General features: G+C 41.8%; 1 protein-coding gene across 1 annotated transcript in view; it reads right to left on the bottom strand.

Moving 5' to 3' along the window:
- The window catches only part of XPO4 (exportin 4), a 166,794-nt gene that overhangs the window by 11,029 nt on the left and 132,238 nt on the right, over positions 1 to 23,527 (bottom strand). The window contains exons 15-22 of the mRNA XM_050937160.1: positions 16,310 to 16,479; positions 11,976 to 12,150; positions 10,015 to 10,308; positions 8,532 to 8,712; positions 6,893 to 7,011; positions 5,738 to 5,868; positions 4,826 to 4,943; positions 2,785 to 2,877 (exon numbers count right to left, since the gene is read on the bottom strand). Coding sequence (XP_050793117.1) covers positions 2,785 to 2,877; positions 4,826 to 4,943; positions 5,738 to 5,868; positions 6,893 to 7,011; positions 8,532 to 8,712; positions 10,015 to 10,308; positions 11,976 to 12,150; positions 16,310 to 16,479 — 1,281 coding nt within the window. The remainder of the gene's footprint in view (positions 1 to 2,784; positions 2,878 to 4,825; positions 4,944 to 5,737; positions 5,869 to 6,892; positions 7,012 to 8,531; positions 8,713 to 10,014; positions 10,309 to 11,975; positions 12,151 to 16,309; positions 16,480 to 23,527) is intronic.

Below are 23,527 nucleotides of genomic sequence, written 5' to 3'. Positions count from 1 at the left end.
CTCTCAAGGTGTCAGCCAAGGGTGTATTCTCTGGGAGGCAGGGGCTATGAGGTTCACACTCACTTGCCGATTGTCAGAGCCCTGGGCGCATGAGACCCCTACTACAACTCTCATCATTCTTTTTCCTATACAGGCTATTTCCTCAGTTATCCAGTTAATCTATACTTCCCAAGAAACAGCTGAAAATCCTAGAAGCGTTATCTCGAGAGACTAACTCTTCAAATCTTCAAAAAAAAAGATTTGCAAATGCTGTTTTTACCTCAAAAACAAACAAACAAAACCACTAGTGATGATCAGGGCCCAAAAAGACACTTGTGGGAAAGCCACTGTGGGAAGGGATACAGCATGGGAGGCCAGTACATGTTGGACCAGGATGCTCTGTCCTTGTTACAAGAGTGGCCACACTCTTGGTATTGTTGTCTACTATTCAATACTTGGATGATTTGCGTGACCTCTTTAATTGAGACGGAGAGAAAGAAGAGCTGGAGGACACTGACTCAGAACCTGATGAGTCTTTTGAGTAGTCTACGAACCTCAGTGGAGCCCATCCAAGCTGGATACCTATATTAGTCTATTGACCAATGAAGGGGTGCTACCATGAGTACTGGAGGTGGAACCTCAGTCGCTAATGAAAGGGCATCCCGGTGAGGTAGAGGCCATACAAATGGGTCTGGTACTGAGGAGTGTATTACCTGATGGAACCTGTCCACACTCTGAAAAGCAACTCTGTACCGAGGTCACATGTATCCAAGGTATCCAAGTGCTGGCCACTGAGGACAAAGAGTGCATCAGTACCAGCTACACAGGCACAAAGACCATGGACAGTGCCTGTTTCTTCATCAGTAACATGGCAGTCAGCATTTGCAAACTGTGTCCTAAGGTTGAAGGAGCTGATGGACCTGGAATTGCTGCGGGTACTGATGTACAGCTGACCTCCTGTGTTATCGGACATACCAGAACAGAGAAATAAATCTGATGCTGTCATAAAGGCTTGCAAGGTGATAGGTACCAAAAGGAACAGTACTGTGACATCTGTAGGTAGTGGACTTGACAGCTCTCTCTCTCAAGTCAACTGTACGGTACAGGATCCTCCCACCTCTTTACCAGGGAGACATAGGTTGATGGGTCTTGATGTCGCTGACAGCCTTTTCTGGATGACGAGGACGATCAATTTCTCTTTGATTTCTGATGGTGCCAATTCGTTTTAAGGGTCTTCTAGGGAAGGTGAAAGCCCTTTCTCTTCTTGGGGTAGAATCAGAGTCCAGGGGTCCACTGGAACTACCATAGAAGTAGACGGTGCCAGAGGATGGCTGGCCGAATGATCCAACAAATACCCTGGTGCCAAGACAGGCTTTGTAGCCTGTTCCATCAGGTGGTGTTTCAACTGAAGGTCTCTGGAAATCAATGTTAACTTTTTCAATGAACATTAGATACTGCACCTTACCATAATGTGTTCCTTACCAAGACACAGTAAGCAGCATGCGTGAGGTCACTATAAAGAACAGAGGCCCCACATGATGCCTGGTGCTTAAAACTCAGAGAATGCTGCATAACCTACTACAACTAACTAAACTAATGTTACACTATACCACACGATTGGTACTAACTGCTACTATTTACACTACAAACTCTCAGTAAGTAGCTGTGACACAGGAAATAAATTGTAAGGAGAGAATTGCAGAGGGAGCTCAGACTTAAGCCACTGGTGGTAAGAAGGAATGGGGTAGGGACTGGTGCACCGCCATCCTTATGTAGCCTCAGGAGGGGCCACAAAGAGGTGCAGGATGTGCACACTGCCCCAGTGGGTACTGCTGCAAGGGGAAAAGTCTCCGGCTCCTAGTGGTCTAAATGTGAACACACTTGAATGGACTACGTCTGCAACCACTCGAAGAACCATCACCGTTTTTTCCTACCCGCTCAATTTGACCCCAGCTGTAAGATTCCAAAACTGATTTAGCAACTGTTCGAGGAGACAAGCACTGCTGGACACTCGTGAGAGAAAAACCTGGACTTCTGACCTTAAGGACGGTGGGAGCAGAAGAAAGGAGTAACAGGCTAAACAGACAACGTGAGAACGCCAGAACTTTTTTTTCCCATAGAAAGATGTTTCAAGAAAACTGGATTTATGTCAATGTGAGCACAGGGGGAGCCATAAAACTTAAGTAATACAAATCTTTGTATAGTGATTTTAAAAAGTTAATATGGGACAAATTTGTAGTGTGGAAGATAAGAAATTTTCCACAGAACCACTCTAGGCACATGTGTTATTGTATTCCTAGAACTATTAAGTTAATACATATCTAGAAATAAAATTAATCAGACCCTTATTTAATTTTAACAACCATTCCAACTATGTAAGCCAGGATGGAAGTCCCTCTAGAGTTAAATTTGCTTCACAGCTCTACAACGTGTATTGGCAAAAATCTGATCAGCAAATTCGATTTAATTTTTTGTTCTACAAAGATGCTGGATGTCATGGTGAACATTTCATGGAATAATAAAGATCTGTCAAAATGCTAATGAAAAATCAACAGGGAACAAGTAAAGATTGACTACAATGAAGCCATGTACCAAGGGAAAAGCTTATAAACTGAAAATCCCACCTCTTCTGATATTATTTAAGTTTCTTCCTATGTCTTACTTGCACAGGAAAAATAATTAATTGCAGCCAAATACTGTCTTATAACTATTTCATTTCAACTAGGTATACCAGTAACCACAGCATTATTCTGCGTGCAAAACAGCTTTTGAACATCGTTTAAAAATGGGAAAACAACACCATACCTGATGCAAACACACTAATGTGTAGAATGCTTCACCTGCTGCAGTTGTCATCTCTGTATTGTGCTTTTGTAGTACCAGCATATCAAAGACCATCTGAAGTGATAAAACAAATTAATTATCTAAAATGCAGACTGTTAGGCTGCCACTATGTAACAAAGTAGAAGGGGAAATCTTGTTTAGGAAGCTAAAAGAATCAGACCTATTGAAGACTACCTCCTGAAACAAGTCTAAGTCCTTTATAGATCTGGGGAGAATGAGAGTTATTGAGTAAGGATTTGTGGAAATATTTATAGTTTATGCTTTTAGAGCTAGAAGACAATGGAGGACTATTACTGTGTTAATTAAATGTGACTTCTTTGCAGTGAAAAGGGCATATTTACTAAGTTTGTCTTTGGAAGTGTTTTTTGTTACATTAACTTACAATACGGATTTTCTGAGGAGAAAATTTGATTATTAGAAAGGGGGAGAAACACTACATTTTCTTGAACAAATAGAGAAGTACAGATTCTATTGTGAATTAACTATTAAGAGGTACACTGAAATACCAACAAACACTGTAAAAGGTGCAAACTGCAGGATAACCATGTCCCTGTCTTCACAAAAAATTAAATACTCTTAATATTCTCTTAATTTGTAACATAAATAAAAGATCATTTATGACTATGTTAATTTTGTGATACAAGAGGAAAGATTAAAAAACTGGTATGTTTCAAATGACGGAGGGGGGACCCAATAACAGTTTTCAAATATATATGGACTGTTATAAAGGGGACAGTGAACAATTGTTCTCTGTGTCTCCTGATGGTAGGACAAGTAGCAATGGGCTTACTGTGCAGCAAGGGAGTTTTAGGTTAGATATTAATAAAACCTAAGTATAAGAATAGTTAAGCATGAAACAGGATTCAAAGGGAGGGTTGTGGAATCTCCATCATTGGAGGTTTTTAAGAAAAGGTTAGACAAACACATGCCAGGAATGACCTAGGTATATTTGGTCCTAGCTCAGCACACCAAGCTGGACTAGATGACCTCACAAGGTTCCTTCTAGACCTACATTTTTATGATTCTACAAACAATAAATGAAAGGTTTTGCTCTTCCAGAATAAAATGGGGAACCCATTCATCAGGTCTGTGAAAGATGATGTGACTTTGGAGAATCCTAAGGCTGAATGAAAATTAAGTGGGTGAGGGAATGACTGAATGGGGTGGAAGTCAGAGAATTTAAGGTAGAAATTTAGGGAAGGGATTGAAGAAACAAGTACGTCCAGCTTTATCAACCTTTATTTAAGGCTCGTTGTTCACTCTCTCAGCCGGACTGATGTCAATGAGCCTGCTATGAGAAAACTAAGATCCCAAGCAAGACTTAGTCTGTGATGAAAGAGTAACGTAAGAGATTTTTCATTAAACATTTAACCTGGGATTAAGCACACAGATTTTCCTACCGGCCAGCTCACTGAGACCCAGCTGAACAAGATGGAGCGGGTAGTCCAGAACAGTAGACACTGAACACAACACGGGATTGAGAACTTATGTAATTTTCTTTAAATTGAAGACCAACCAGAGCAGCAGCATCTTCTTTTCTTGTTTTAGTAATCATCTATTCCATTTTCCCTACCTATTCCTGTTGCCTCTTGTCCACTCCATCCTTCAGCTTATAAGCAACCTTGCCCATTCTATTTTAGTTCTTTGTGTCATCTACTCAGACTTCACAGTGATTCTTACTAAAATCTTTTAAGTTTCATTTTGAAGCCCATGCACATAACACAAAAACATGAGCTACTGACTGAAAAGTCCCAAGTCTGCCACTGATTTGGCATGACTTTGGGCAAGTTGTTTCTCCTCTCTGTGCCTCTATTTCCCCTTATACCTTTTGTTGGTCTTGTCTTAATGGACTAAGTTCTTTAGGGCAAGGACCGTCTCTTATAATGTGTTCATACAGGGCTTAGCCTAATGGGGCATTGATCTCAGTTGGGGCCTCTAGACACCACTGTAATACAAATAATAAACAAAATATGGCAGCGTAATTTGCAAATAGACATTTTACCTTAAGAAAGTGCCTTGTTGCTAGAAATAGTGATGAATCTGTTTCTTGTGCTTTAGCACATTGTTCTGCTAATGGTGTTAAAGCTTCCAGACAGAGTTGGCAAACCTCAGAACTCATCCTGATAATTGAAGTGTCAAAGAAAAAGCATCAAAGAATAAGTCAGATTTTCTTTTTAAGTTGTGGTAAATTTCTAAACAGCATTACTAGAATATGTTTTCATGAGTACATGTCCCAGGATTTACTTTATTTTTACTAGAGTGCTTTAACAAAAAGATAGGAATCTATGGCATCTTTGTTGCCCTCTTTTATTGGCTATACACTGTAAAATAATTCTGTCATCTGTGACCTGACATTTTCAGAAACAGTCCCTTATGGCCAAGCTTCTCATCTGTTTTTGACACATGCTGTAGGTTAGTGAAAATGGTACTCCCTATTATAAAGGGAGAGCCCACTGGCAGTATGACAGGAAATACTCTGGAGCCAGCCCAGTAGAACAGCAGTAGAATTTTGTATTACCAGCTGAGAAACTAATTCAGGAATAGCTTTGAGATACCACCTGAACGCTTATGAAGTCAGATTCTCTGTGAGATGAAATAGTAAGGAGGAGGCAATAGAGGTTGCCAGCAAGAACACACACATATTAAACCACTTAAAAACTACATTAAATATATGTTATGGGTCTAATTAAATTCAGTTAAGGCTAGAAACTCAGCTGACATTCCAATAATAATAAAACAGAATGCAAGGGTAAAATTGAGAGAGGAAAACAACTATAACACTACTATTATATAAGCAGAGATAAACAGAAGGAAAAAATAGAAAAAAGTAAAGAAAGTTAAAATTTCTAAATTTCTTCACAAAAAAAAAGAAAAGGCATTTTGAAGTTGGACATCCATTCATTGTAAAGGATACGATGACATCCCTAACTCCAATGAGTACATTAGGCTCTTAAAAAGGTCTTCTGGGAGCTGAGGAATTTTCTCAGGAAATATCTCACAGATGAAGGTGATTAATTTGTAGTACTGATTACACAGAGATGGAAACTGTCAAAAGAAATATATTGGGAATTTTAGACTCAAACAGTTCTGTTTTAATACTGCTCCTAAATTTCTGTGGAACAAACAGACAGGACTGAGACTGATGCACTCTGCTGAAAAGAAAGGTAATTATTAGCCGATACAAACTTCAATGTTACAGTCCTCAGCATATTGCCATTCCATTCATTTGATTTTTATGGTGATATAACAAGAGTTATGCATATGACATGAAAGCCTTAAAAAGCATCTCCCTGCCTCCCCCCCCAAAAATCAGTGTTATCCTAGTAAAGAAATATAAAAGTAATGATCAATCACAAATGCAAAATATATATTATGATGTGTTTTTCAAAATGTGAATAGTTTTAATAATTGTCAAATATGGATAAGAGCAAAGTAATAAATCAAACTTTCATGAAGCAAATGACAAAAGAAAAGCCACAGGAGAAGGGACCCACGACAGGAGAGAAAGCCGACAAGTGAATGAACAGCAATGCAGACACTTTTTAGATCATAATGCAGTCCCCAAAAAAGTGCATGAAACCACACAGTAGGCAATTGTGGAATAACCTGCCTATAGAACAAGTTTCTTCCTATTCCCCATCAGTTAGTTGTTGATTTATGCCATGCAGCATGAAGATTTATATCCTTTTTTATCCTATCTAATGTTACAATAAATATTCTCATTCTCCATATAAATGTTTAATCCTTTTTTGAATTCTATGATAAAATCTCAACTCAATTCAAAATAAGACGACTTGTGGCAGGACTGACTTTTTAAAAAACGACAAACTTTGTCTAGGTGCTCCATGTATAACTCTCTTTGGCTCTCAGGGGCCAGAGAAAAATTCCTTGCATATACAGTAAAATAAACCCTAGAAAATGCATTGTATTTAACTGCCAGGCTACATAAACCACTCTAACAACTTCAAAGTTTAGAAACCATCTAAAAGCTTATATATTTTTATAAGAAGTTTACATTTATTATGTGTGCGTGCATATATACCGTACATGTATGTTAAAATATACTTACTTTCAGCAGATCCTGTGACATTAATGGCAGAACTAGATTAACTCCATATAAGACTACATCTGCTGCTGACACAGATCTATTTGCAGCTTGTCCTGGCTCCTGTCCTCTAAATACTTCATCTATAGAAAACATAAAAACCTTTATTGCTAACACATTAAATGTAAAAGGAAAGATCAGACATACTGAAGTGTCTCATTTTTATGCAAGAGGCCATATTTCTTTTTTAAAAAGGACAGCAAACACACTATATTAAAATATGAGTTGTGATAGTTTAGGCTGCAACTTCATCCTATGCTTAGGCCCATTGTGTCTAGGCATCACAATACAGTACTCCAAAAGATCCTATAAGAACAGGAAATATCAAACGCTATGAGTATGCCTTAGCATTTAGGAGTATATTAAAACACAGAAAACTTTGTTTATTTCAAAGTAAGGCTTCATAACTGCATTTCCTATCAACTGAAACACTAAAAAGCAAGAATATTGATTTAACTGGTGATATTAACATCCACACAAACCTTAACTTGTGTCTTAACACTTGATCATAATACCGAAATGCATTCGGACTCCTTAGTTTCATGACAAATTCCCTTTCAAATTCTTCCATATAACCAGCCTCAATGCAGACATTCAATTCCTCATAAGCCTGACTCAAAAATCCAGCCTGTATTGTGACCTTAGATTAAGATATACTGGCTACAGATCTAGGTCTAATGGTAAAGTCTTTGTCTATTATTTAGAGATTAAAAATAGGGGGCCAGAATTCAGTACATTTGAGACTGTAAATAATTATGTGAGTGCACTGCAGTTGGTTATATCTTCGGAGGCACTCAGAGCTAGTGATGAGCATTAATATAAATACCGGGATAGATAGATAGATAGATACAATTTCCTTTTGTTCTGTGCCTTCTGCACAGAACTTTCTAGGACTTGGTAAAGCTTGAACATTGTGTTTACATTTTTTAGCTTATCTAAAAAACTGTTCAATATAGTTAAATTATACCTGGCACATCAGGTTTTCAACTGATTCAATTTTAAATAGCAGAGATCATGAAGAAAAAAAAAGATTGGGATATACAAGAGAAAACTTAACTAAACCATAACTACATACCACAGCACCTGTTCTGCGAATTGCTGAGCATCTACACATACCGCTGAAGTGCCGCTGGAGTGATAGAGCTCAACACCTTTCAGAATCAAGCTCTTCTATCACACGCTGAAATGTTCTGTTTTAAACTATACCCTAATTCTGATTTAACTGAACTTGTTTTTGATAACTTCCATTGCTTTACTTCCAGATCAGTACCTTCTTCTAGTTCAGATTTCAAGTTGTTCCGTATACAAACAATGCAACAAGAACAATGGCCCATGAATTATATGCAATCTTCCCTCAGCTAAGAGAGTCTGAATATTAAATGCTATCTCAGAATGTGGAAACTAGACTCTCTAATCTCCACTCATACATTACTTGGATAATTAGTTCTCTCTCTCCACAATATTTTTGCTATTTTTTTTTAAATCAATGTAAGATAAATCCTCAAAAGAAAATTAGCTTATTTTGCAGCCCATCATTTTTGCTCAAAACTACCCAGAAAAGTTCACCAATACTTGATGCTTTTCATCTCCAATTTCTTCATACCTGTATCACTGAAATCTATAAATTCTTTTGACAGAAGGTTAGTAAGAAGCTCCATAATAAGAAGAAGATCCTGGTATTGGTCCTCTTCTGCTGTAACATCTATTCGCTGCCGACCTAAATTATTCTTGGAATATACTTGAAGTAGAGTCAGGCAGGCCTCATACAAATTCATGGCTTTGGACTGCAACAAAAACAAAACAGGAAGTTAAATATGTTACATACTATATATACTAGCATATTTAATATTGACTTTTTAGTGCTGCTTTTGATGCTGCTTGGCTGACAATACACCAGTGATTTTGATTTTTTTCCTATTATCTGTTACTATTTAGTGTAATAGATACACATAAAAGTGTTAAGGAAATAGATATTCCTTACATAACATAACTAGCTAGTCCATTTACTCATGTTCCAGTGACTACAATACTTTACTAGTATAACCATACTTTTGGCAGGTTACCCCAAATTTAAAAAGAAAATTTTAAATCAGGAGTCTATATATTAAATGGTTTTGGACAGGCTGACATTTCTTGCCAAACTCAAGAAATTGTTCAGAATTGCAGATTCACAGGGTCTTGCTCACACTAGCACATTTTGTAGCTTTAATCCACCATTACGGCAGATCCAATGGCAGTAACTAGGGTTTGTCTGGATCAGGGAAATTTGCACAGGTATAACTATACCAGTACAAAGTCCTTACGTAGGTACAATGCACTGGTAACTTACTGAGGTAAATCACACCATTGAAAGCCATGTTTAGCACCAATGCAATGTCTCTACATTAAGAGTTTGCACCAGAAGTTACACCAGTGGCAAGTTGCCCTAGACAAACCTTCAGAAAAAGTTAAACATGGTAAAAACTCCCTGAGCTGGACTAATGATGAATTATAGGTAAATTTGTTAGTGTATGCAGAGTCTAGCTGTACTTTTGGGTTACCTTTTCAGAGACAATATATGCACTCTCACTTATAGACAAGGAAATATTATTTAGTACATCGAAAAGTTTTCTGAATGATATAAGAGGTAGAACTGTGGGATGCTCTCTCTTTTTCCAGTCTCCAGTCAGTGTGCTTGGGTTTTACTATAGCAGAAACCTGTAAATGGATTTGCTTGTTTTATCAAATCTGGTTTCCTTTAAAGAGGTCTATTTCCTTTTAATAACATATCAGTTTCAGTGAATTATGCTCTTTAATGGATTATATAAAAAATAAATTAGATGTATTATTTTAAAAGATCAATGAACCTTTTGATGTCTACATTTTAAATATGTTCACTCCGTTAACAGGCATACATTTAAGAGGGCTCGGCTCTACAATATTTCTTCCTATTCAGCATTTAAAATCATTGTGGTTTACTTGATTTAGAGACTACGATCTCATTTTGCATGTGCGTGCATGCACGCAAACACACACACACACACACACACACACACACACACACACACACACTCTCTCTCTCTCTCTCTCTCTTTGATCACATTTACCTCTCCGAGATAGCATATTTGTTTATGTGCAACTTCAACAAAAACTTCTATTATGAGGTTAACAGTCTCTGGTGTGTTTTTGTACACCTCCATTAATCCAATGCAATTGGTAAGAAAGTCCATCAGAAAGTTAAAGAGTATTGCTACATTATCTATCTGGGTAGCCTCAGCAATGCCACAAAGCGCTTCTAGTGTGGCAGTGATTTCCTGTTTCACCTCCTCCTCTTGACAGATCTGTTGAAAATTTTCTTGGTTTATCACATTCAAGAATCGCTGCTGAAGTGGCTGAAGAACCTACAGAATCAAAAATTACACAGCCATTTCTGATAAATGTATTCTTCCAGTTTAATACATGTAGTACTCACAGTTTCCTATCAATTCATTAAAAATTCAAGTCTTTATGGCACACAACCTTGCCCACTCTCCCCACCTACAAAGCACTGGGATTCACCATTGTTACTCCACTTTTACACTGGTGCAATTCCATTGATTTCAATGGAATTAAAACTGGCATAAAACTGGGATAACACAATGATTAATCAGGCCCATTAAGTGAATTTTAATTTAATCTTGTCATTCACTATCTCCGTTAGGGGTCTGTTTCAGCATTATCTCTTGCCAACTTATTTTCTGCCCACTTATGGTGGTCAAATTCCTCTCTACTGTGCCTTTTTTTGTCCTCTCAGGTATATGAATCTCCTCCAAATTTGGTATCACCTGAAAGTTTCTTTTCTATTCTAGCTAATTAATGAAACTGTTAAATAAGATCAGTCTTAATTATCTTTGTGGTACCACACAACATACTGCCATCTATCATTTTTTTTTTAAAACTATTTATTTAGGAAGTTAAGTTTACAAATCCTTGCCATGTAAATACCAGAGTCAATACAATAATCATTACAACACTGACCTTTTGTTTAGAGAAACATTTTTAGTCTTCCAGCCTATGTTCAATCTGCATGATACTGTTGATAGCTAAGCTAATTTGATCTAATTTTTTAGTTTAGTTTTTCAAGACAGTCATAGCTTTACAAAACCCCAATACATTACCAGTTCCTCTATCATGTTCCCTTTCAGTTATTAATTTTGTAATTTATCAAGCAAGCAATTAAGTTTTTCACAAGATTTATTCTTTATAAACCTACGGTGTTTATTGCTCATGCTTCAGTTACACTCTAGGGCCAAGATGCTTCATTATTTTCTCTTCATATTCATTTTATTATTTTACAGTAAAACCTCAGAGTTGCGTACACTAGAGTTACAAACTGACCAGTCAACCACACACCTCATTTGGAACCAGAAGTACAAAACCAGGCAGCAGCAGCAGAAACACACAGAGTACAGTACTGTGTTAAATGTAAACTACTAAAAAAATAAAGGGAAAGCCGCATTTTTCTTCTGCATAGTAAAGTTTCAAAGCTGTATTAAGTCAAATACTCAGTTGTAAACTTTTGAAAGAACCATAATGTTTTGTTCAGAGTTACGAACATTTCAGAGTTATGAACAACCTCCATTCCCGAGGTGTTCATAACTCTGAGGTTCTACTGTATTGTTGCACTTTGTTAAGCCTCACAAAATACATGGAATCTTACAAGGATCATATAAACTAAAAAGTTACCAGGGGAAGAAGTGAGACTTCCAAGACTTCAGTTTTAAGGAACACTCTTTCCTTTTTTGATAATCAGTCATTTTAATCTGACCACTTCAGAATTTTTTAAAAACAACATTTATGAAATACGATTATAAAATGACCCTCAATGTAATATTAATTGGTCACATTTAAATAACTGGTATCTTACGTACCCTGCAATTGGTGCCTTATAAAGTTTAGGTAAAATAAGAATCACAATGAAATTCTAATATTAAAAAAGCCTTTAAAGATGTTCCGTGTGCAACAGTAGTGTTGAATTGAGTTTCATTGCTTGCTGAAATGAAGGTGACAGAAATTTTAAATGTCTTACCTCTGTCCAGTATTGCTGTTTTGTATCTGTGTCCATATGGGCAAAACCTCCTAAAACTAGAGCTTTCATTAGTGTTCTCTGAACAGAACTGGACAAAAAGTGAAGAGGTGGGCTTCGCCTCGCAAACTGCTTAGCTAAATTCCACCAATTCTCACACTGAATTACTAAATTTGCCCTAAAAAATAAAATAAAAATAAAAGTAAAAAAATTGCTTACTCATAGAAAATCCTTTAGAAACACATACAATCTGATTGCTTTTACCAATTATTCTTAATAGAAATTTTGTTAAAGTTCCAAAGTATTCATTTAACCTAGGATTTATACCTTAGTCTCTATTCTTTATGACATTCATCTTATTTATGCCTCATTTCTAGATTTTTGTAAAATTTAATTTATAAATCATTTAATTTATGAGTGAAAAAAATGGGAAAGCACTTTGCAGAGTCACATAATACCCTTTATTTGACATCTTGCATGTACTGAGCTCAAGCGGTTGAGTTTTGTTGTTATAACTCTGAGCCTAGAGACTCTCTAGTTTTACAGAATTTACAGGAGATTCAGATTAAGCAAAAGAAAATCTGTTTTATCACTGAGTTCTGTTTAACCAAAAGAACACAAACCAGCAAAGTCTTTAGTCACTGTTCTTTCTTGCAGCTTGTCAATCTGTACACATCAAAACAACAACAAACAGGGCACCTCTTGTGTATCTACAGAGCTCCTCAACTCGTGTCTGGGCAACAAATTTCTGTCTCTTCTGGTCACAAGCGTAGGCCAGCCCCTTTAAGGGTCTAAACCCAACTAGACTCCATCACGCAGAGATTGCCTTTCTCAAGGAGGCATTTTTAGTAGGACCAGATTAAGACAAACCGGAGCCCTTGCCACCCCTCTGGACAGAGGTAAGACATCGGCGCTCTCCGATTTGGCCAGCAGTGGCAGGGGCCACCAACATAAAAGCAAAGAGTAAATTTTGCTAGTCTGGTTGCCCTGCTCCTCTTTGCATAAACTTGAGCCTTCCTCATTTCTGGGTCACCACTCCTTGCCTTCAGGTGAGCTGGGCCTTCTCCAAAACCAGGGAGGGCTCTGTCTGCATCCACCTCAGAACAGGACTCACTGTTACCACCTCAGCCAACTTATGATGGGGCAGAAGCAGAGAGGCCCCTCTGTGTAGGTAACTATGTTCCATCTATTTTTGGCCTCTGTGTAGGGAACAAATGCCTGCCTAAGCTCAAGTTTCAAAGCTCTCAATGCAGCTTTTCCCACTCCTATTCCTTTGCCTCTGTCATTTCATCTATCCCTTCATTTATTCATTCCCTCCCCTTCCTCCTTGATGCATTACAGATCCCATATTCACTATATTCTCCTTTCCACTCCATCATTCATCCCCCCTTTGACTTTATCTTCTCTCTCACCTCACACATTTGTTGAACATGCATTCTCATGGTCTTTGTTCAACACACAAAAAATGATGGAGGGGGAGGAGTGAGAAGGAAAGCGGGGGGCTGTAGGATTTCCCAACCCCCCAACAGGCTGCAAACAGCAAAACATGGGCTCTTTTTCTTCCCAGTCTATCCAGCGTGCATGAAACCCAGTGGCTGGCCCTCCCTTTCTTTGTACGGAGCACCTCTCACAGACCCCTCTGGTCTCAGAGAACAGCAGGGAAAACCCTTCCTTTCCTTTGACCAGTGGCAGGGCCCCCTCTCCTCTAGAGCAGCAGAGTGGCCATACCAGAGCTGCAACAGCACAGGACTGGTCCCATCTGGTGGTGGGAGTGAGGCCAGAAAACCTCCTGCCCTTGCGACTGGCTGTCTGCAGATACAGTCAGGCAATGTGTTAGTTACACTCTGGTAATGTTTTCAAGATTTTCTTTACAAACCTGGGGGATGGGGGGGTGGCTATAAACTTCTATTTATGTATTTATTTGGTGTTGGTAAACCAAAGTGGAGATTCTGACCTCACCATGTGATTCCAGGAGCTAGGGCCCCAACATGGCTCTGTAGTGCCTATGCCGTAATCCAGTGGTTCTCAGCTTCCAATACTGTGATTACATTTTACACAGAAAAAACAAAACTTTGGAACCCAGGGACACCGCCCATTGTAGTCAAAGAAATGGAGGGTGGCTGTGATCCCCTTAAAATTCCCCTCTAGGCTGAGAACACATGCTTTAATCCTGGATTCCAGACCTGACTCCCAGACAGGACTCAATCCCCTGCCAGCCTTAACTAAAAAGTCCACACCATTATCAAGCTTCCTCGGAGGGAGCGCCACTGTGGCTTGGGAACAGAAATGAGAGAGGCAGGGTTATGAGAACCCTGTTGAGAGCACTGAACAGTGTCAGCTCCCAGATAATACTAAGGAGTTCAGAACTGACTTTGGCACTTGAATGCTTTTCCTACCTTGAGAAAGGATGGTCTCATGGTTAAGGCAGGTGAATGCTGCTGTTTAAAGAACCGGATTCTACTCCTTCCTTTGCAATACTGGGCAAGTCACTTTAACCAAGCCTTTTACAATCACTCACTCGTGTGTTTCTCTTGCCTGACTTTGAAACCCTGGTGTCTGATTTGCAGAAGTGCTGAGCACTCACAACTGTAACTGAAGTCAATGGGAGCTCTGCTTTGAGCATAATTATGAAGCGCTATGTAATGCTGAGTATTCTAAAAAAATCAAGGCCAAGGCACCTCAAATTTAGCACCCAAAGTTTAGTATATACTTTTGACCTTACCCTCCCTGTGCCTTAGTTCCTCATCTATAAAATGGGAATAATACCTCTTAATTTTAGAGAGGTATTGTGAAAATAAATTCACTAATACACTGCTATCCCAATATAACGCGGCCTGATATAACATGAATTTGGATATAATGTGGTAAAGCAGCACTCCAGGGGGGCGGGGCTGCGCACTCCGGCGGATCAAAACAAGTTTGATATAATGCGGTTTCACCTATAACGCAATAAGATTTTTTGGCTCCTGAGGACAGGGTAGAGGTGTATTTGTGATGCACTTCAGGTACTATAAAGATGAGCACCACAGAAAAGCCAATGAGGAAGTTAATAATTCTGTCTTCAGAGCAGAGTTTGAACAGTGTGTAATAATAAGCCATACGGCCACACACTGAACATCAAGCAGAAAACAAAATACTGAATAGTTGCTTGTTTAGTAAGCACTGTCCATTTTGTGCACTGAATGAGCCAAGGATTCTGTGTGAAAAAAATCATGTAATTAAATAATGCATCATAATGCATACACACAAAGGGGGTGGATTACAGTTGTACATGCAACTTTAATTCTGGCGTTTTAAAATGTGCATGCTTCACTTAGCAACCGTAATATGTTCTTTTAACACAGTACATATGTATTACACACAAAAAACTATTTTGTGTCAATCTACAAAAGGATAAAACTTTCAAGAATTTGCTGCTTTACAGCTTCTAGCTCCAAAGCAAACCTTTGAAATGTATCACTTTCTCCAAATTCTACATGCTTTTAGATGTTTAAAATTACACCGTTTTAATATTCTTTTACAACATAACTACGCTGGCATTTGATTTTTCAATCCTAAACAGTTAATTCTTCAAAAGTAAATAGCAATGTAGAAATCCTCATTATGGAATTGGGAGGGTGTGGGGAAAGGCAGAGTTAATTCTTTCTAACCCCCTGGTGGCTGAGAGGCATAGGGGAATGAGAGCACATTTCAGTACAATATAAACTTGAGGGGCTCACTTAACTGGACTGACAAGCACTGACAGGCTGATTCTCCTCTCCATTATACAAGCTTTATGCTTGGTGACACTCCACTAGAGTTACAGAAGCATAAAACTGGTGTAAGAGTGGAGAATCTAGAATCATAGAATATCAGGGTTGGAAGGGACCTTAGGAGATCATCTAGTCTAACCCCTTGCTCAAAGCAGGACAAATCCCCAGGGTGTTTTTTTTTTTTTTTTTTTTTAACACCCCGGTTCCCTAAATGGCCCCCTCAATGAGTGAACTCACAACCCTTGTTTTAGCAGGCCAAAGCTCAAACCACAGAACTATCCCTCCCCCCAGTCTTGAGTCTATGTAACCCAGAACATGGTTGTTATTTCATAAAAAGAGAAAAACGTCAAGTTATTTAGTTTGTGTGGAAGTATGCACATATTTTTAATAAAATACCTTACATTTTATGCTAGGGTTTGAACAATTTTGAATGCTTCAACAGAAAGTGCTCTTAGCTGTGGAAAACATTTAGAACAGTACAAATATTCTAATAGGTAATATACACTGTATTCACTTTATTTTTGGCCCAATATAAATGTTAAAAGATGCAAAAGAAAAATTTGACGGCATAAGCCTGCACTTTACCTCTCTCTCCTTTCCACTAATGTTACTAGCAACTGTACAGTGTCATTTGCAAGGTCCTGCTCAGAACTCCATACTGCCAGGTTACTGATTACTTTTTCTAAGAGGTAACCCACAATCCACTGGGAACCCTCTGTGTCTGCACCAAATGCTGTATTAAATGGTAGACTTATCTATAAGAAAAAGAAAACAATTAAATGAGTGCATTTTATAAAAAGTCAAAATAGTAACTCATTTTCAAACTTTCACAGTGCTTGCTTACTTAACATACAAAAGTTACGTTCACAAAAAGGAAAAAGTATAAGAAAAAATAGGTAGGAAACCAAATTTACCTCTTACTCTATGCCAAAAAACTGGAAACAATATCAATTTTGTTATAAAACCCTATTTTAAGTATCCATACATCTAACCTTCAACACCACCTTTTAAAAGAAAGATTTCCCATGTATGCAATGTTGTTCAAGGTGGCCATGAAGGAATTCCTGCAGTTCTTCAGAACTGAAGACACTAATACTGAGGGCTGACCTACTCTACCTCTTAGGTCGATGTAACTTACGTTGCTCAGGGGTGTAAAAAGACACACACCCCTGAATGACGTACATTGCGTCAACCCAAGCGCTATCCATATTGGTGCTGTGTCGGTGGGAGACGCTCTCCCACTGACTCGGCTTCCACCTCTCTTTTGTGGAGGTGGAATAATTATGCCAATGGGAGAGCACTCTTCTGTCAGCATAGCGTGTCTTCACCAGACATGCTACAGCAGTGCAGCTGCAATTGCTCCCTGAATTTGTTCCATTTGCTTCTTTTTATCGAGGCGGGGGTGGGGAAGGGAAGAAGCACAGAGAAGAGGATTCAAGTACATAAAATATTTTTACAAGAAGGAAGAAGAAAAATTATTCTTCACCTCTGATGATAGGACAAGAAGCAATGGGCTTAAATTGCAGCAAGAGCCGTTTAGGTTGGATATTAGGAAAAACTTCCTATCAGGGTGGTTAAGCACTGAGTCTGGAATAAATTGCCCATGGAGGTTGTGGAATCTCCATGATTGTAGATTTTTAAGAGCAGGTTAGACAAACACCTGTCAGGGATAGTCTAGAATAGATAATACTTAATTCTGCCATGAGTGCAGGGGACTGGACTATGAGACCACTTGAGGTCCCTTCCAGTCCTACGATTCTGATTCCAAATTCAAGTTCTGGTGCAATAATGTCTGATACCCTTGAAATTCCAAGTATTGAAATTTCCTGTTCGCTTCAAGAATAAAGTTTTTGAAAATTGAATCTCAGGAATTTGATAATTTTGCAAGGGGGCTCTGGACCCTTCGGTCTTGTGAGCATGTTCAATTTCAAATTCCCATTTATTTTCAAGTTTCAGCACTAGTTTTCAGTAAAAGAATTTGTCTCATCGCCTTCAGAGACCATATTACATACAAATTAAGATGGATACAAATAGTTTTTTTTTAAAATAAGAAAATCGGTATTTGTAATTTAAATTAAACATAGATTTATTCAAATTAAATTTGAATTTGACACACTATGTTAAGGGCTAAACTTGTACACAAAAATAATATTAAGCAATACATGTTTGCTGCCAAGTTTTAAAGAAAGTGAAACCACTGAACTGATGGATGTTACTGGCTAAGCACCTGGAATCAGAGTCTGATGACGTGCTAAACCAGCTCTTCTGTAGGTACAGAGAGAATACTTTCTTCATTTCAGTTTATTCAACTAGTTCAGTTCAATGACTAGTTCAGAAAGTTAAGAAACTAACTGAAAAACAGGAAAGCTTGTCTTCTTCTTCTAACCTGTGAATAAAAACTAGGTGTGAGAGGATGAGATCTACGATTACTAAAATCTCTGTGGTGACCAGAAGCAGTCAATTCAATTAACTAAACTACAGATAATACTTCCTTTGTTTAATAAAGCAGTTTCAAATTCAAAACATGGTTTGGTAACTTTTCTTATGTACTTAGCACATTTAAGGTTATTTTATTTAAATTTTAAAAAATTAAAATGCTGTTTTTGTTCTTCATCAAAGTACAGCTTGACAGAAATCACAAGAAACAAATTAACCATCTAGTCCAGGGGTCGGCAACCTTTCAGACATGGTGTGCTGAGTCTTCATTTATTCACTCTAATTTAAGGTTTCATGTGCCGGTCATACATTTTAATGTTTTTTAGAAGGTCTCTCTCTACAAGTCTATATATTATATAACTAAACTAGTGTTGTATTGTAAAATAAACAAGGTTTTCAAAATGTTTAAGAAGCTTAATTTAAAATTAAATTAAAATGTTGATCTTACGCCACCGGCCCGCTCAGCCCGTTGCTGGTCTGGGGTTCTGTTCACCTCGGCCGGCAGTGGACTGAGTGAGGCCTGCGGCCAGGACCCCAGCTGGGAAGGGTCTGGCAGCCAGAACCCCAGACCGGCAGCGGGCTGTGCGGGGCCAGCAGCCGGGACCCCAGACTGGCAGTGGGCTGAGCGGCCCAGGCTACTGCCGCTCAGGGGTTCCATCCTCCGGGTCCTGCCAGCCGGGATCCCAGCTGCCGGACCCGCTCAGCCCGGTGCTGGTCTGGGGTCCCAGCCCTGCCCACATACAGTGGGTACCTACCTTCTCCCTGGTTTTGGCCCATTCTCCTCCTCTCTCTGCACTGAGCTGAGAGTGGGAGTGGACTGAGCACAGGGCTGGGGGTGAAGGGTCTGACCAGGAGCTAGAATGAAGGAGGGAGCTCAGGGTTGGGGCAGAAGGTTTGGGTGTGGGGGCACTCACCTGGGCAGCTCCAATTTGGTGTGAGGGGTGCAGATGGGAATGTGAGTGGTGGTGCAGGGGCTCCCGTTTGGTGCTCAGGGTGGGGATGGGGATGTGTGGGGTGCATGGGATGGGGGGTGGCTGGGGATGTGGGGAGTGCAAGAGTCAGGGTAGAGGGCTGGGGGCATGTGAGGGGGGTGCAGGTGTCAGGGTAGGGGGGCTGGGTATGTGGGGGTGCCAGTCAGGGCTGGAGTCATGGGGGAGGTGAAAGTCAACAGAGGGCTGGGTGGTACAGGGCTCAGGGCAAGCGCCTGAAGGTGTGTGGAGGTGCAGGGCTCAGGGAAGAGGGCTGGGTGTGGGGGGGGGTCAGGGCTCAGGGCAGAGGGCTGAGTGACTGCCCCCCCGAACCCCAACTCCCCCACTCCTTGTCCTGACTACCCTGTCCTGGGACCCCTGCCCCTTATCCTCTGACTGCCCCTCTAGGACCCTGTCCCCTACCTGTCCCCTGACTGCCCCAACCCTTATTCACACCCCCACACCCAGATAGACCTCCTGGACTCCCATGCCTATCTAACTGCTCCCCACCCCGACAGGACCCCCAGAACTCTGGACCCATACAAACCCCCCCTCGCTCCCTGCCTGCCTCAACCCCTCTCCACACCCCTGCTTCTTGACAGGACCCCCCAGAACTCCTGACTCATCCAACCCTCCCCAGCTCCTTGTCTCCTGACCACCCCCTCCAGAGACCCCTCCACACCCTAACTGCTCCCCCAGGACCCTCCCTGCTCCCTGACTGCCCTGACTCCTATCCACTCCCCAAACAGACCCCGGGACTCCCATGCCCATCCAACCCCCCTGCTCCCTGACTGCCCCCTCCAGAGACCCCCACCCCTAACCACCCCCTGGGATCCCACCCACCCTGCTCCCTGTCCCTTGACTGCCCCCACCCCTTACCCAACCCCCGCCCCCGGCTAGCCCCGGACCTGGCCCCCTTACCATGAGGCTCCCCGCTCATCCGGAGCCCTGCCGCCGCCGCCGCCCCCGTGTGCATAGCCCTGTCCTACCCCTCAGAGCGCTGCGCCCGAGGCAGCAGGGCTCCGGATGAGCTGGAAGCGTCTTTTCCTCCCCATGGAGCCAAACGCTGCCCCGCGGGAGCGCCTAGCCCCAGCCCCCAGAGCGCTGCACACGCGGCAGCAGGGCTCTAAGGAAAGGCGGGGGAGGTGGCAGCGGCTTGCTGCACTCGGGCTGGCAAGGCCTGGGACCGCGGACCCCGCAGCTTGCCACATCGGCAGGATTTTTAATGGCACGCGGAGTCCCAGCAGGCAGCCGCGTGCCATTAAAAATTGGCTTGTGTGCCATAGGTTGCCGACCCCTGATCTAGTCAAAAAAAAATCATTCACCATTCTTATAATAAAAAACTATGTAAAAATTAAGATTCTGAATAAATGTAAGTTAAGCTACACAATTGCGTAAATAAATGTGTATAGATATATTATATCCTCCTGGTTCACAAAATTTTTTTTTTTTTTAAGTAAAGGCTATGTTTAGTTGCAAATCAACATGTTCTAATGGTTCCCAACCAATAAGAGAAGGTTACTTACCTATAAATACAGGTTCTCCCAGATGTGTGGTCCCTATCTGTATTCCAATCATGGGTACACATATGTGCCATGTTCTGGAGCTAGACGGTTTTCGTAGCAGTGTCCACTGATCCACATGTGCATCGTGTCTCCTTGTTCTCCCAGCAACGCCTCTTCAATAACCCTCTTACCACCGAGTATGCCAGCCCACAGCAAAGGGGATGGAGAGTGGGTATTGGAATAGGGACCACATATCTCAAAGAACCTCCAGTGATGGTCCCTATATGCATTCCAATTGTGGGTGAGTAGCAAGTAGTAATCAGCATGGAGATGGAAATGCAGCCTGTAGAACAGCATGTTCGCAGCCTCTCCTTCAGCGATGGCCTAGCACAGTGGTCCCCAAACTTTTCAGGGTTGTGCCCCTCCTTACCCCTGTACATGCCCTCCACCATGGGAGACAGGGCTGGGAGTGGGGCCATGGGACGCAGAAAGGGGTAAGGGGGGCCAAGGCTGGGGCCAGGAACAGAGCCCCGGACTGAGGCTGGGGGTGGGATGGGGTGCAGGGCTGCGGCTGGGACTGGGGCAGAGCTGGAACAGGATGGTGTGGTGCTCCCGCTCCGCCCCCCATGGGGGCTGGCCCGAGCCCTGCTGTGAATGTTCCTTTGAGCCCCCTAGGGGGGCGAGCTCCACAGTTTGGGGACAACTGGCATAGGAGGAGGTAAAAATGTGAACGCATCGCCATGTCGCTGCTTGAGAGATGTCCTGGCAGGAAACGGCTGCTAGGTATGACAAAGTGGTAACCTGTGCTTGCATAGAGTGTGCTGTAATTGTATCCAGTGACTATACGTTGGGAGTGTGTGCAGCATGTCTGGATGCACCCAGAGACCCATTTCAAGATTCATTGGGAAGACACAGCTTGGCTCTTGGACTGGCCAGCAATTGGCACAAACAGCTTCAGTAATGCCTGAAAGCCGCAGGTCCTCTGGAGATATAAGACTAAGGTATGGTGGATAGTGAGGCAGTGAAGGGTAGCATCTGCATTGGAGGTGTATGGCTTCGGACAGAAGACAGGGAGGTGAATGGACTGAATGAAGTGGAACTCCAACACCACCTTTGGGAGGAAGTTAGGGTGCAGTCGCATGGAGACTGTGTCCTTCTGAGGGCAATTCTATATTACTGATTAAGTCAACTAACTTACGTCGCATAGGGGTGGGAAAAAGCCCTCTTCCCAAAGCAACACAAATTTTGCGGTGTCCACACCAGTGCTATGTCAGCGGGAGATGCTCTCCTGCTGACGCAGCTTATACTCTCACTGAGGTGGAGTACTTATAGCAATGGGAGAGCACTCTCCTGTCAGCATAGTGCATCTTCACCAGACACACTGCAGCTGCGCCAATGCAGCACTGTAGTGTAGATGTGCCCTGAAACACAATATGGGGTTGTGGGTGTTGGTATGTGACAGAGAGAGAGAGAGAGCGCGCACCGTCATGGTTGCGAGTATGCTGACTCGTCAAGTGAAGGGTAACAGTAACCAAGATTACCACCTTCATAAGAGATGAGAGAGGGAGCATGTTGCCAGCAGTTTGAAAGAGGGATTTGTGAGAGCAGATTGGTCCATAGGATCTTAATCTAGTCCTAACAGATGGTAGTAGGGTGGATAAATACTGAGGCGCCATCCACTTTAGAGAGTAAGGCACTAAGAGCTGCCAGATGGACCCGGAGAGAGCTGATGGTGAGGCTCAGCATCTTGATCTTGAGTAGGTAATTGAGGATGATGGGAATGGAAATCTCACCAAGATGGTGGTGATGGCAGTAACAACAAGCGGTGAAACATTTGTATTTAGCCTGGTAGCGTGCCATGGTGGATACCCTCCTGCTTGGAGTAAGGATGTGGCATACTGGGGTAGAGCATGTGTTGTCTAGCCTCAAGCTCCATCCAAAAACTAGGCCATAAGGTGAAGTGGGTTTGGGTTGGGATGCCAGACTCGCCCCTGATGTTAGGTGAGGAGGTCTAGCAGAGTTCGGAGGCAGAGGGGTGCTCAGATGGAAAATCTGAGGCAGTCTGGGAACCAAACCTGGTGTGGCCAATACGAGGCTATGCATATGACAGTAGCATGGTCTCGCTGAATCTTGCAGAGAACTTGTAGTAGGAGGGGAACAGAGGGAAAGGCGTAGCAGAGGTCTCCAGTCCAGGACAGGAGAAGTGCGTCACTTTGGGAGTCCTAGCCCAGGTCTCCCCTGAAGCAATAGACAGACAACTTGCAATACTTGCAAGTGGCGAAAAAAATCCCAGTGAGAGGTGCCCCAGTTTCAGAATAGATAGCGGAGAGCAGGCTAGTGCAGCTCCCATGGAATTTTGGGTGCCCAGCAGGTACATAGCCTGGAGTATGATATGATGGTTGATGCACTAGTTCCACAGGTGTATTGACTCTGCACAGAGGGATGGAGACCAGGCATCCCCTTTTTTGTTGATGTAGGTGACTAGATGAGAGAAAGCTGTGACTGGATCAGAGAAAGAAATGCCTGGAAGGCTAGGTAAGCTGCTCAGAGCTCCAGAATGTTGATGTAGAGCCTGGCCTCTTGCGGTGTCCAAATACCCTGGGCTGTGTGTTGGAGGAGGTGCTCCACCCAGCCTGCAAGGGAGGCATCTGTTGCAATGGTGGCTTGTGGGGTGAGGGTGGTGAAGGGGCTACTGACTATGACATTGGACGGGTCGGTCCACTAGGTGAGGGAGGCCAGAACTGTCCAAGGAACCACAACCCTGGCCATCACATGATCTCTGTGAGGTCTGTACATGGAGAGGAGCAAGAGTTGTAGGCAATATGTGTAGGTCTGCATGTGGTGTCACAAGTGCAGGCGCCATATAGCCGAGGATGGAGAGGCAATGGCATACT

The sequence above is a fragment of the Gopherus flavomarginatus genome, chromosome 1, assembly GCF_025201925.1.
Source record: "Gopherus flavomarginatus isolate rGopFla2 chromosome 1, rGopFla2.mat.asm, whole genome shotgun sequence".
Lineage (NCBI taxonomy): Eukaryota > Metazoa > Chordata > Testudines > Testudinidae > Gopherus > Gopherus flavomarginatus.
Note: the sequence above shows the minus strand (reverse complement) of the source record. Positions and strands in the feature narration are given on the sequence as shown.